This window comes from Tachypleus tridentatus, chromosome 13 (genome assembly GCF_004210375.1).
Source record: "Tachypleus tridentatus isolate NWPU-2018 chromosome 13, ASM421037v1, whole genome shotgun sequence".
Classification (NCBI taxonomy): domain Eukaryota; kingdom Metazoa; phylum Arthropoda; class Merostomata; order Xiphosura; family Limulidae; genus Tachypleus; species Tachypleus tridentatus.
Window position 1 is genome coordinate 146,001,666 of NC_134837.1, and position 15,738 is coordinate 146,017,403.

The 15,738-nt window shown below is 30.7% G+C and overlaps 1 protein-coding gene across 9 annotated transcripts in view; it reads left to right on the plus strand.

The window, feature by feature from the left end:
- PCID2 (PCI domain-containing protein 2) overlaps positions 1-15,738 on the plus strand; it is a 45,186-nt gene that overhangs the window by 15,969 nt on the left and 13,479 nt on the right. For 7 of the 9 annotated variants that reach the window (XM_076482994.1, XM_076482993.1, XM_076482992.1 and 4 more), the window contains exons 7-13: positions 663-738; positions 2,642-2,736; positions 4,048-4,106; positions 10,331-10,431; positions 10,706-10,779; positions 12,459-12,584; positions 15,122-15,188. In XM_076482994.1, coding sequence (XP_076339109.1) covers positions 663-738; positions 2,642-2,736; positions 4,048-4,106; positions 10,331-10,431; positions 10,706-10,779; positions 12,459-12,584; positions 15,122-15,188 — 598 coding nt within the window. The remainder of the gene's footprint in view (positions 1-662; positions 739-2,641; positions 2,737-4,047; positions 4,107-10,330; positions 10,432-10,705; positions 10,780-12,458; positions 12,585-15,121; positions 15,189-15,738) is intronic. The other 2 variants (XM_076482995.1, XM_076483000.1) reach the window with 1 other exon arrangement.

Genomic DNA, 15,738 nt, shown 5'->3' on the forward strand with positions numbered 1-15,738 from the left:
TATTTGTTGCAGTGCTATGGGTGAGTTTGCAACTTATGTGGATTCAAATTAACCGAGTAGCTGAAAGTCTTAAGTTTATTAACCAATACACTTGGTTGGATGGTGGGTGAGGTAAATTTAAGCCACCAAATAAAAATACCACCATAGTTAGGCACATTTGTAGAAAGAGTTTGTGTATAAACAAACTTCTGTAAAACCTGAATGTATATAAATGGAAAAAAACTCCAAAAACCTTTTAATGTTGAAATTAATATGAGAAACACCCAAAAAATAATAACTTTGTTAGGTTATGTTTTGCATACAAGCTGTTTAGAACCATAGACCAAGTTGGGCTTAATACTTTTCACAAATTTCATCAGTTCTAAATTGATATGATCAACCAAATAAATATTTAAAATCAATCAATGGAAAATGCATTTTAGCTTTTTTGAATCACAAGTATAGGGAAAAATATGTTGGATGTACAAGACAAATGTATTTAGGGTAAACTGATTTTAATATTTATATCATTAAATCCACAATTCTTGGCAGGGCACTGTTGATGACGTAATTCAGTTAAAGAATTCTAATAGTTTCTAGTGTTAAATTATTTTACAAAATGTTTTGCTGATTCGTTAGTGGCTAAAATTAATAAATTTGAATTAGACAAAATTCATTTTCAGTCGATCATCTCAAGAAGACTCCAAACGATGGGGTATGTTAAACTTAGTAAACCAGTTGTTCAAAATTTATTTCAAGGTAAGAAACACTGATTTTCTTTTAACTTTTCTGTACATATTATCAAAGTTTGGTTTATTTTATGCATATCATGTATAACAGTTTTACAAATTAAAGAATTTCTACAAATTTTCAGTGCTTCAATAAATGTAATGTTCCAAGAGCTTCAGTATGTAACTTTTTATTTCACTGATGAATCCCATATTCCTTAGCATAAAGTTGAAGAATTTTTGTTTTAATGACACATAAGAATTATTAAATTTTTAATATGGTAGAAAACTACGTATTTAATTCTGTACAAATAATCATGGTTCCAGATAACTTGGTATCCTAAGGTTTTGACATGCAAAATTTTGTTACTTGGGTAAATTCCTGCACATAAATTCTGATACAGTACTTAACAAGATCTTGTCCAGTGCTGTCTTCTGTATACAAACTTTTTTTATATGACACAGTCCTTCTACAGCCCCCTGTTGGAATCAAATAATATGATTTTCATACAAATCATCATGTGTCACTTCTCCAATAGGAGCATGACATCCTCACCTGATGGATGTAACTCCTCCTATACACCTCGTACCAAACTATCACTTCTCATTTGGCATTGCTTATGCTTGAATGTGTTTCTGTTCTAAGTTCCTCATTCAGCTTTAGTATATTTGTGAAGAGGTTTTCATTTAAATTACTTTCAGATTGTTTCTTTAATTTAATTCCAATTTTTACAGACATGTTATTATTTGTAATTTTTGTTTTGTTTAATTGTTCTTGAAGTTCATATTACCGCTTTGGGTGTCACTCCTGTGACAAGAACTGTTACGGGCCTTAAGTGCAGGCAACTTGGTGGGGTATTTATCAGCATTTATTTATAGGGAGATTAAACATTATTTGGGTCAACTTCCATCTCTGGAGCTCACCACACTTCCTCCTGAGCATGCTGAGACTGTTTAGGCTGACAAAAACTTGAATCATCTATTTCCACATCCTAAATTTGTAGTGCTTTATCATGCCCCTTCTAAGGATTCAATTAGGCTTACTTTAGTCTTTATGGACTTTGTTTCTTAGGTATCTTATGCTTTATCCCTATTTGAATTTCCCCCTCTCCAGGTATTTGGGTATACTTGGTGAGTAATTTACTTCAAAATTAAGAGATGGGATTAGTATGTCTCACTCCCATGGGCTTTCAATCAGTTTACTCTTGCATATCATTGAACAGACTGTCTTTTTCTGGAACAACAATTGTGAGGTTCTGTTTTATCCCTATGGGTCAGATTATAGAAACTATCCATTGTTATACTGTTGTATTTTGTCCTACCTTACTTTGATATAGACAGGATTGTCACAAAAACTAGTGAATAATAAATTTATCAAATAAGAAAAAGTATATGAATTTTATTTTTGTTGTGAATTTAAATAATTTTGCATACTTGGCATATAAGTTGAGGAATGTATTTATAGGAGTAAATATGTACTTATGGCAAGTTTAATTTTGATTAATTTTTATAGTCGCTAAAGAAATTCTACTAAATATAGATCATGAATATGTGGGTTGTAAAATAAGCAGTTATGTTAAAATTCATGATATTCAGTAAAATTCAGTAAACTGGCAAAGTTAATTCATACTCATATTGGTTCACCCAGGTTGTCTAGTCCCCTAAAGTAAGCTAAAACTATGAAATAAATAAATACAACTTAAAAAACTAGTCTTAACAAAAGGGGCATTTAATTGAAGTGTTAATCTGGCTGTTTCTGCCATCATAATTTTGAATTATCATTTGGCTGTTTTTAATCATGGTGTTAAAAAAATAAATGAATGAATTCAGTAAAAGTTATTATAACACTAGTTATACTTCTGTAAGACTTAAAAATAATGTAAATGTTTTTAATTCATAAAATAAGAGTGTAGTTGAAAGTATTACTGTTCCAGATAAACAAACTTCATCTTTGTAAACCTCTGATTCGTGCCATTGACAGTTCCAACTTAAAGGATCAGTTCAGTATTTCTCAGCTTGTAACATACAGGTAAGAAATTTTTAAACTTCCATTTAGTGTGATGTTTAGAATTCAAGGATTTTTAAAACTGATTCTAAGTGAAAAAAAAACAAAAAACCCTTACATTACTAAAACTTTATTTCATGAGTGTGGCATTCATGACATGGCTAAGCATGGCTTAATGGTCAGTGTAAATTTTACAGTTTATTATCCTTTTATGAAAAAAAAACACCACTTGTGGGCTGTTTTGGTGGTTTAATCAGCCAACAGTTGACAATGAGTGCTGTTGACTAACTGATTTACTTTAAGTTCCATACTAGAGATACTTGTGTGTATGTGATCATTGTGTAATTTCTAACAAAATTCTGAAAAAAATAACAGTTATAAAAATAAAATCTCTGATTTTTCTATAGACAGTGTGTGAAGACCTTTTTGATATTACTATTTATTCTAAAATTTTGCTAAAAAGTTTCAAAATCAGTTTTAAAACAAATTGAATTAATTTGAAAATAATCATAAGAGCATTTTAGACATTATGGAAAATCCAAGATTTTATTGAGAGATATGAGTTAATTAATAATCATTCATTAAAAGATTTGTAATTTATAGAGCTTTTTAGCAATCTTGATTCCAACAGTAAGTATAAACATTTATGAATAATATAATATCAGTCTGTAAAAACTTGTAATTTTTAAGGTTTTAGAAAAGATTTAATAATCTATTACCACTTACCTCTTACTTTCTATTATCGAAATTGTAAATTTGTTTTTTAGTCTGTAGAGTAAAATTGGAGTTTGAAGTATTACTCTCGCAGGCAATTTCTAAGTTTGTTAAATCTTGATTTTTGCTGTCAGCTGTTCCAAATGAAAGGATCAATTGATCACTTCTTTATTTTTCGTGGCTACTTTTTTATGAAGAAATGAAAGTTTTTTTTTTAACTAAATGGTCAAACATTGGTATGTCACTCTTAGCTATCTTAAATGCACAGCTAATGTCAGAGTTAAAATTTATTCCCATCATTTTATTTAACTATTTGTTGTATTTCATACTCTATATTTATTATGGATCAAATTTAAAGTCAAGGCTCAGATTGGTTCTGATCTTTTGAAATCTTGAATGAATTGCTAAAGTCCTGTCATTTCAACATATTAATGTTTGACCTAATATACTTTAAACAAGGAAAGCATACTTGATTGTGTGAGTAATTGTATCAAAATTATGTATTTATTTTGTTATCAACCTACTTTCTTTATGTTGTTCATAATATTTTTTGAGTTTATTATCTGAAAGAGATAAAAGAATGGTGTTTTTTAGGAGTTTTGTAGTATAATTTCAGAGAAGGCACTCTTGCAGGTATTATGTTGGAAGAAAATCCATGTTTGAGAGTGATTTTAAGAGTGGTAAGTAAACAAGTAGTTTTTTTATTGATTAGAGCAGTAGTTTACTGTTAAGTTAATGAGGAAATATATTTTTATTTGCAATTCTTGTCTTGAAAGTTTAATTAAATTTGAACAAGGTTATGTCTAAGTGAAATAAAATATTTAAAAAAACACAAATTGCTAAAACTAGTATGTTTTATTGAAAAACAATTTATTTACTTGCTTGTACATAGGTAAACATATTTTTGTAAAAAAGGAAATAAGAAGAGCTAAGATAATAGGAAAATATTTTGTTTTCCTCCTTGATATTAGTTAGAATTATATACAATAACTATTACTATGTTAGTTTCTTTTCAGATTGCTGATTATTTAAAAAACCTTTGAGGAATTTTTAACATTTAAGAAAATCATTTCAAAGTTAGATACATTGTTTCACAATATATTCCAGCTGGTTTTGTGGCAACAGGTTAGTAGAGTGAAAAACAAACAAACACTTCTGTTTGAGGTTATTTTTAATTATAATTGAATAAAAAACAAAAATTACTAATAAGTTATGTAAGAGGGTCATTACCATGCAATGCTAAGCTGATTGATATATGTATATGTATTATGTTTTTGGCATAAACATGAAGAAATCAGACTTTTCACTTAATTTTGAATTGCACATTTTTACCTTTTAAAAATGACATTGCAGATATTATGCAAGTATACTTTACTTTGATGAATACCTAATACTTATTCCAAATGACAGAAGTATGTGGTAGCAAAAAATTTTTTTTTCTTGTGTTACAGAGCATTTCTTGTCAAAATTTAATAGCTTTTTATGCAATTAATTTATTATTCTATTGATATGCAGAAAGTACAAATCAGAGTTAGAAGGTTTCAGGTAAAGTTCTTTGAAGAAGTGAACCATTTCAGTGAAAAATAAAACATTTTACTTTGAAATATTGTGTATTAGTTTCTTTTGTGTTACCTACTGAAGTAAAATCAATGGTAAAGATTTTAAAAGACCTAAAAACTATAATTTTTATCAATATGTGTGTTTTATCGTGAGAAGAAATTGTCATATGAGTCTGTGCTTGGTCTATTCTGGTATTGTTTAAAATTAAGTTTATAAAATATCTATATATTTTATAGTTCACTTTATATAAGAAAGTTCTGATGGTAATAAGGATGTTCACTTGGACTATTTATTTAGATAAAGCATTGTAGCAGACATTATAACAAACTGTAGTTTTTCAAGATATTCAGTTTTTTTGCATGTTTGTTTCCATACAGTGTTTATAGAGTTTTGGTGTTCAATAAGAGGAGACATTAATTTTTAAAAACTTCCATTTCATTACTTGTGTTACCTTAAACTTTCCTTAAATAATATTTCAGTTCTGAACCATACTATAGAGATACTTTGTTGTACTTCCATTGTATAAAATACCTTATTCAGGTGTATTTATGTATAGAATAAATAATACATTATGTCAACAAGTATATGTGATAATTTATCAATATTTTGATATATTTGGGCACGTATAAGAATATACTTGGCAAATGCAAGTGTTACAATCTCCCCTAATGTTAATAATGTTAACTTAATATTTCAAAATTTTTTTAAAGCTATAGTTTTGAAGATATTAAATCTTGTCAAGTTCTCCTGCTAAGTTCAGCCATAGATACGAGTTTCTCTAGTAGAAGATCTAGTCAATGAAATCATCCACTGTTTCATGGATAGTTATATTGTGCCCTGTTTTGTCTTAAGTATGGGGTGTTGCTCTAAGATTGTCACATGGAGAGAAAGTGAACTGTTTTAAAGAATCAAACTTGCTTGTGAAATATCTTTGGTTTACCTCACTTCATTTGGTTGTACTAAGTCTCTCTCCTTTCTGATAATTGTTAATAATAGTCTTGAGTTTCCATTTGATTATAGTTTTTTTATTCAGCTGAATACATTTTATTTTATTCTTTAAATTAATCTGAGCCATTAGTGAAATAGTCCTTTCACTTAATGTTCCTTCTAATTTTTTCAATGTGAGGAATGAATGGACTGTGGCTGTTCTGAAAATACTCAAACCTACAAATGACAAAGGGTAACTGTAACATCTAATTCATTATTCTATCTGAATATTATTTTTGTCATTGTTAAATATGTGCTTTGTAATCAAAATTATCAACAGAGTATGACTTTTTTTTTCTTCATTGCAAGTTGCTGACATACTCGTATCTTGTTTGTAGAATTGAGCTTTACTTTAGTTACATTTCTTGTGTTCTTGATACTAGAACTCAATATTTCTCCTTGTATTCTGAAATTCAGATTTGTCCTCACTTGCTCCTTCTCACTTCTTCCCATTCATGTTCCAAAGACCATGCTTGTCTGCTTCTACAAGAAGTAGCATAGGTGGAATTCTTGATAGAGGTGGAGAAGCCTGTCTTTGCCCTTACTCAGTGTCTTGTTCATTGAGGGATTTATTTATTTCAAACCTCACTTAGATTTCTTCTCTTCATTTCCAAGATTAGGAGTAAGCAGTCTACAAGGACCTCACATTACATCCTCTCACAGTTTGAGAGGTTCTGTCTCTTTGGGGATGTGAGCTTTCTTGGAAGCTCTCATTCTCATGAGTCAAGCTCATGTGCATTTCCTTCAGTGGATATTCCTCATTCAGTGGTGCTTCTACTTGGATTCTTTCACTCCTCCTTCTCCAATCACTTCCAACATCAGCTAGGGTTTTGTTTCTTTCACCTTATCTGAATTTACATCTGTTCACAGATGCATCATCAGAGAGTTGGGGTGCTTACCTTGACATTAGGAGATTTCTGGTCTTTGGTTGGTCAAGGAGTGTTCTCTCCATATCAGTCTTCATAAATGGTTTGCAATTATTTTAGCTTTGTCCATCTTTCTTTCTTCCCTGCAAAGGAGGGTTGTTTTGGTACATTCCAGTAACTCTACAGTGGTCACTGAACAAGGGACACCACATTCAGGTCTCTGTGCTTTCAGATCCTGGATGTCATTTTCTGGACCCACAGACACAACATGGTTGTTTTAATGTGTCACATTTCTGGTGCTCTGAATCTGGTTGTGGATTGTTTATCTTGATTTTACAAAATTCTGACCATAGAGTGTTTATTTCAGTGAGTATGTTCTCAGCTGGAAACAACTTATATTGATGCTTTGACCACTCACTGTGACAGCAAACCTTTTTCTTTTTAGACTTCGATTTAAGTCTTGCTTGTACTGGAGGTAGATGCATTTACTCAAGGTTTGGAGGTGTCATCACAGCTATTTCTACCCTCCTATTTGACTCCTCCCCAGAGTTTTATCTCTAATCCAAACCACTCTGTGTCAAGTCTTCCTGATGGCTTTGTATTTGCTGAGGTAAAGATGGTTCCCATGACTCTGACTTTTACAGCACCCTCACCTCTTACCTCTGTCATAGTCTGTTATCTGTCAACTTCATTTGGACATTGTTCATTCAGATGTCTCCACCTCCATCTTCATGCATGGCTTTTGTTAGGTATAATGCCTCACCCCAAGAACTGACTGCATGTGTTGCATCTATGCTTTCCAGATTTGTAAGACCTTCTTTCATGTACATTTACTGAAGAAGATGGTCTACCTTCTGTCTTTTGTCTCTTCGACATGGTTTTGATCCTTCCCATCCATTTCTTCTTTTTCATCTTTCATAATTCTCTTGGTTGTTTGACAAAGACATACCCAGTTCAACTGTGCCTGGCTTTCAGATGGTCTTGTTGAACAACTTCTGTTGCATCAAGTTTTGTAAGTTTTTGTCTTCCCCTGTCATTTTCTTCCTTCTCTGGTTATTTCTAGATACATATTCTCCTTGTTTCATTGATTCGTCTGATTGTGGTCTCAGTGTTGTCCCTTATGTGCTTTCTTATTTTTCCTTTGTACCTTTGTTGAAGTATTCCATTTATCATCTCTCTCCCAAGATCTATGTCCTTCTCCTCCTTACTTGCAGACATTGTTAATAAGATATTTATGCTACTTATATTACCTCCTCTACCATTCAACTTATATCATATTATATTTAGATTTGTCCTTTCCTCCTAAGACCTGTGGTACACCCTTTCTTTATTTTCCATTTCCCACCTGTACTCCCACTGATCTATCTTGGTTTCTTTGTCTGGTTTGTTCCTTATGGTTTAATGTGGCACATACTGCATCCTTTTGGAGTTCAAATTTTTGTATTATTATTATTACCTGGAATCCATCTATTTCCCATTATTTGTCACTTCTCGCACTAACTTTTTGGGTTCATCAACTCATCAGGCTGATGACATAATATAACTTATCCTTGAAAAGTTGCTGTCTCCACAGCATTTCTTCTCATCAAATTTATTGTATCATCATGTCTTTGGCAACTCTCCTTCAATGAAAAGTGTTGTTCATTATCTGCATGATCTGGCTGTCTTCCTCAGATGGATATTGTCTTTATCTCATTGCAATTTAACACATGTCTGTTCACCTTTGACTGGGTTAATTTATCACATCATTTCATTTATGTTTTCATTTCAGAGACCTTCCCTTTTTTTATCACTGCTAAGGGCGTCCCACTCTGTGGAGGATGTTGCCTAGTCAGGTATGCTTTGCCTCAAAGCTGGTTTAACTGTAATGGTCACTGTAGAGATAGGGTGTTTGGCAAGACCACTGGTGACATGCCCAGTTGTATATCCATAAGAACTTATGGAATCACCTTTCAATTGCTTCTTTTTGATCCAAATTAACAAAAGTTTCTCCTCTTCAACTACCAGTGACCTGCTTTTGAACATTCTGGTTGATTTGTTATTCACCTTTACTCCCTTCAGTTTTTTTTTATGAGCAAGTACAGTTGAAACAGTTGAGGAAGGAAGCCCATATTCAGCATAAAGATCATTTGTTCTAACACCTTCGTGCTTCTTAATGATTTTCTGCTTTTGCTGCATTGTTATGGCTTTCCGAGTTCTCTTTGTTTGGGGTTTTGTGGCCATGATCACTTAGGATTTAACACTTTTATTATGGTAAATAATATAAATTTCACTTCTAAAGAGGTGAAAAAAAATGCCAAGGGACTTTGTCTGTGAGACTGACTGGCTCCTGTGCATGCAACAGTTATTTTATCCTCTCAGCATTGAATACTGCTCATAACTACATACCATGTTAGGTTAAATCTATTCATATGTTGTAACAGTAAAGGCAAGGCATATGTATATCCCTTACTCTTAGTCTATTGATTTAATTAGCATTGTATTGTTTTAAGATAGTCATTAGTTATCCAATAAATATGGTTTAAATCCAATTTTATGTGTTATGTGTAGTGTGACATTTCTCTGTATCAGTAATACACACAAATACAGCATACACCAGAACCACAGAAAAGGGTTTTTATGGTGAAATCTTCTCAGGCTACTACAATTGGCTAAAAGGAAAATGTAGAAATTTTCTTGTCATGTGAATGGCTTAGCCAGCAAGTATGGAAATTTTCATGATACCAGCAAGTTGAAGTGAAAATGTGATCTTGTATGGTGCTTGTTAAAAGGAATTTTTGTCATTAAATGTGGTCCAGCAATATAACTACAGACTCACACTGCTAAAAACTGGGTTTTAATACCCATGGTAGACAGAGCAGAGATGGCCCATTGTGTAGCTTTATCCTCAATTCTAAACAAACAAAATACTTTATCATGGTAAGTGGGTTGGGATTTTCTCTAGTAATGACCACCTTGTGGTTACTTTTAAGAGCAATAAATTTATATGTTGATTACAAGAGTATATTTGGTAAGTTAGAGGATTATGATTCCTTCAGATTAGTTTTATAAGTTTCATTTTCTAGTCATTACATAATTCTGATATTGTTGGTTAAAGATTACTTATATGCCATATTATGGTTAGTAAATTTCATTCTATTATTTTGTCATAAAAGAAAAGATTCACTGGCAAAGTCAGTGATGCACAGGCATTATATACATGTGTAATTTTAAAGAAGCCAGAAAAATCATGAAGAGGAGAAATTTTCAACAGTGCATTTATATGTAACTTGATTTATACAATACAAAAATGAGAAGCCATACTGAATTGAATTTGATTTATAATTTAGTAACATCACTTTGTTGATAAACTTTGGTTTTTTTCTTTGACTAGCAGAGAAACATTGTTAACCTTAGTATGTGGAAATTTTATTAATGTTTTTCTCAACCAGTTGAAAATGTGTTATGTGTGGTGCTCTTTTTTAACTGAAGATCATGTTTTTCTTGATAAGCTGAGGAATATCTCACTTTCTCATTCCAAAGATGTCACAAGAAGGCAACAAGAAACAAACGATTAATTCTGATTTACCTAATTCCTGTAAAGATGCTGCTGGTAAGGTTTATTATATTTTCTGAGATGTATAGAAAGTAAAATAAACTAGAGACAGGTTTCTGTTTGTATTTTACATGTTTAATGGTTATGACTACTTACACACATACTTTAGAAAGTTTGTATTTAGCACTTATTATATATGACTGAGATTCTTTTGTGTTTTCTCCTTCTATTATTTTCTACTGTTTCATTTGAAAAATGATTATTATTTATTTATTTTTCTAATCTACTTTTAAGTATTATCATTTTCTTGTCTGTTTTAATTTTTTCCCAGGGTCACATGCCAAGTATGCATTTGTTAGAAAAATATGATCTTAAACAGTTTTCTGAAGTTGTGAAAGCTGTTATGTGAGTATTATAATTATATTTCTGTTTTTAGAGAGATAATTATCTTGTTTTGTCTGTAGTTGTACGTAGAGATAAGTAAGTTGTATATTGAAATAAATCTGAATATGCAAATCTACAAGTCAACTGAAAATCACAGCTGATATGAAGTTGTACTAGAGTGACATGTATCAGAGCTATTTTTTGACACTGTTTTTATTTCATGCTTAGTATGTTGCTGGTAGGGATTATGTAGCAGCCATTTTTGAAACAAAATATTATTACACACAGGTCATAAATACGTGTTCAGATTGTTAATTTAGAATTTCCAAGATGAGGATATATCCTGAGCTTAGTGACAGTTGAAAGTAGTGGAGTATGAATCAACTTGGGGCATTGAGACCAACAAGTAAAAGACTTTAAAAAAGCTATATCCCAGTTGTGATGATCAAATTGTAATTTCTTATAACAGCTGAGAACCAACAACACAAAAATCAGTGGCCTTAAGCATTCATCTGTCCCAGACAGGAGTATGTAATATAATTAAGTAGGCTTTCTATTTAGAAAAATAGAGTGCATACAAGCCCTTTTCATGACATATACAAGAAAAAAAAGACCCACTGTATATGTACCTAACTGGGTAATAATAGCAGTATTTAGTATCTCTTGACAAAGCATGTGTGTGCCTTTATAACTGTAATGAGTAATGGGCCATTTCTACTAGTCGGTGAGTGAAAACAAGTTTCCAAAAGTGATATACATAGTATGTGATTAAACTTTTTCAAAAGGATTCATGATTATTATGTATATTGTACCAAGGGCAAAATAAGGATCAGGAGAGAAAGGATACAAAGTATATGGTAAACTTTGCTTCAATCAATGTTATAGACCCTTTTACTTTATAAAGATTGCCAAAGTTGAACAGAATGTAAGCCAAAAGAGTATTGGTTTGTCAACAGTTATATGTCATGTATACCATAAGCAGCTGCATAATAAACCTGTATTCATGCTATTCCATATAAAGACATACTGGTCAAGTTGCTGGATGAAGCACCTTTGGATTTATATGTGATCCATCTAAGATGTTTTCTAGAATGTTTGTAAAGAATTATAGTGTACTTTGGATATGACAGCCTTATTTTGGAGCTTTTCAGTAAAAAAAATAAGCAGATCTATTGTCAAGATGAAAAGTCCCCAGATATAATAAAACTAGATGTGATTATGTGGACAATAACAATGTTGCGAGTTTCCAAAATTGTTTTAATGTAATGTACTCAGTCTATGTCTCAACACAAAATCAGTTTTTCCTCATTCAATATAATTATTTTTTTATCTGCCAACAAGTAGATTTTGTATATTTTTACTGTAAATAAAAAGTACAAAGCAATAATCCATTTCAGTGAAAATCTTTTTGAGGTTTAATTTTAAAAGCTTTAGTTAATATGATGTGTTGATTTCTTAAATTAATTGTATTTGCTATAAAGTAATTAGTTTTTAGTAAATTGAAAACAGTCGTATTCTGCATTAAGTTAATAATTGTGGTGTCTTATGAGAACTTATTGCCTGGGTGAGTGTTACTGACTGACTATTTTGGGAGTAAATGTAACTGCTTTGTACTTGATTGGCCTTCATACTTAAATTACAGTCTTTTTCTGTTTTTTTCTGTTACACTAAACTTTACTCTTTCTTAATTTAAACTGCAGTGAAGGAAACTTACTACGTCTCAGTGCAGCTATGACAGCAAATGAGGCCTTTTTCATCAAGTGTGGTATCTACCTGATCCTAGAAAAATTAAAAATCATAACCTGCAGAAATTTGTTTAAGAAAGTGTAAGTAGTTTGGTATTATTCTGAATTTTATTTTAACAAGATCACTGCATATGTCTATCTTATAAGTCTTCAAATTTACATTTTGTTGCCATTTTATTACTTGAGGCAAATTTTAAAGCTTCAACAGTTTGCAAAATATTTAGCTTTTTAAAGGAAAGAAACATTGGGGTATATTGAAAGAAACATATCTTGGGAAATACACAATTGTAACATTTTTAAATGTTCAAATGTTAAAAATATATACTTTAAATTTTTTTTTAAATATATTATTATACCTTTATTTGTTGGTTCATTTGTCAACTGATTAGGAAGTGTAAAAAGAAAAGCCAGGTTTTGGCATGATATCATTTTGTATGATATGGACAGGTAACAGTGAATACTATTTGTTAATTTGGTAGTGTAGTGCAATTTGAATTTTGCTAGATAGGAAAAGATAAGAAATGCTGATAGGGATGTAATAGATGATTGTGTATCAAATACTTGCTTTAATGGACTACTTTACAATAAACATGTAATTTATTTGTTGACCTGATATAATCAGACTATATTCATCTTAGTTCTTGAACTGATAAATGTTTCATTTGTTGTCATGATAAATATTTGTGGTCATCTATCACTTACAAGATTCAAACCTTATATCTTAGACAATTACATAAATTGTCCACTGCATTAACTATTTCCTGTGGTTTTAGTTGTTCCCTAATACAAATGCTTTGCAGATCTTTATTCCTGTTTTTCTGAGGACATTTGTTGTTAAGATGGATATGAAAAATATAAAGGTTACTTGTTGTTTATTTATGAATCATTATTTACACTCCTTTCCTTATGGCACTTACGATTCTGGATCATTTACTATAACTGATTATTTTCATATACCAATAAAGTTTTATTCTTTTCAGTTTTATTTTTCTAACCTGTGACAAGTTATTTTTTAATAGTGCTTCAATCTTGTATAGTTCACAAGACGTCAGAATTTACTGAGAAAGACCTGTTAGGTAATCATAATAAACTGTGTGTAATCATAATATTTTTAATGGTATATATTGTATAACATGTTCATCTTTTGATCCCTGACACTTAGGATTTAAATCCTGCATTAACCTATCTCAACCAGAAAACACCTTTTTATGAGGTCTTGAGTGCATACTTATGTATCAGGTTTCAAAATTTAAGTAAAAATAATAACTCTTATTTCAACAGTTTTTAACTCTAAAACATTTTAGAATATTTATTTTGACCTGTTGGTAATGTTTATTTATTGTAATTTACAAAGAGAAATTACAAAACATTCAAACTTGCATTGCTCCACAACTCAGAAAATTCTTGCCTGTAAAAACATTTTTTTGTAAATATTTGTTTATCGCAAAGGATATATTTTTACATATTAAGAAATTATTATCCTCTGAGAATACAAGTAGGCAAATCTTATTCTCTCCTTTATCCTTCTCTGTTTAAGGTTTCATTATTAAGAACTTTTTTCTCACTACTCTTTGCATGTGACTTGAATGACTTGCTTGTCTGACCTGATGTTATTGTGACAGGTCAGGTCATAGGTCATCAATAAATCTTTATAAGGTTTTTCAGTGTTTTATGATGATTTATTCCTTGAAATGGTGACTACTGCATTTATCAAAATAAAATAGCAAAAGAAGTATGCTAGTAAATATTAATTAAACTTAAACTGACTGTATACATAATAAAGAGAAATATTTTTAATGTTTTTGTCTTTCTCAAACAGTCTTTAAACCAAAGTGTGGAAATATCACAATATTAAAGTATAAGCAAGTAATACTTTACTATAATTAGCTACTTTAACATTTTACTTCTTTTTTTATTCTGCTTATCTTGTAACCAGTAGAAATATATTGTTTTGTACATTTTATTGCATAATAATTTTACATGCAAATTTATTGGACAGTGTTCTTAATTCATTCTTAAAATGTTTACCTTGTTCATTATTCTGAAATATGATGAATATAAAATAGTAGCAGAAGAACTTGTAAATATTTTACCTTAAACAAAGGCATGTGTATTAAAAACAAACTAAGTACATTGGTGAATGGTTTCTTTAAACAAGCAATAATGCCGTTGTATTTTTTGTAGGTTCAAATATCAACTATGAAGTAGCATGTATTGCATCATTTTCTCATAATGTATATTGTGTTACTGTTAAACTGATAAAAGAATGTTGTTTTGTTTTTTGGATATTCTCAGAATCTTTTATTAAGCATTAAACCATTGTAGCTGTATTATGAGACCTCATTTTATGCATAAGAAATTGGGTTTTGGTACCTGTAATGTGCAGAATACAAATAGTCCTTTATGAAACTTTATACTTAACAAGCACACAAAATCATTTTATGCAAATGTCATAAACAACAAACAGGTGTATTCATTGATAATTTTTGTTTTTGATGTAAATTCTTCAAACATTGTATTTGCTTTTTATGTAAAATAACATTTTCATAATATGATAATGATTTTTGCGTTTTTGTGAAATGAAGGCAGTTATGTCCAAATTGTGCAATTTCCTCCAGGTCACTTATTTTGAAAACTCATCAAATTCCTATTGATGCTTTCCTTTTGGCCTTGAAATTCATGCAGGTATGTATAGCTCTTCGTTAGATTTTCGCTTCTGTTTATGTGTGATGTAGTAGAAAAATAGTAGTAGAAATAAAGTTTCATGTGCTCTGAATCAGATAATGTTCTTCATGCAATTAGTTTGCATGTATGTGTGAAAGTATGAGCTATAAATCCTTCTAATCTGCAAGCTTAAGTATTATATAGGAAAAAATGTGTTCCATAAATGTCATTCTCAAGAAAGTGGAATATACAGGAATATAATATGAACAAAATGTGAAATTTGTGCAATCAAAGTCAATATGTTACTAATTTATTTTATTTGAATCAATTATTTTTTCTAATATGAGACCTTGCCTTCTCTGACAAATAACTTCTTTGACTTATTTTGCCCTCTATATGTGCAAATATTTGCTCTCTACCACCTTTGACACTCCCCCCTACGCATGCATGCTGTCATGCAAATGATCATGAAGCAACTCTCCACCAGTGGGAATGTGACACAATTCATATTGTCACTAGCACCCTCTCTTCCTTGCAACCTCAAATCACTTCTTGATTGGAACTCTTAATG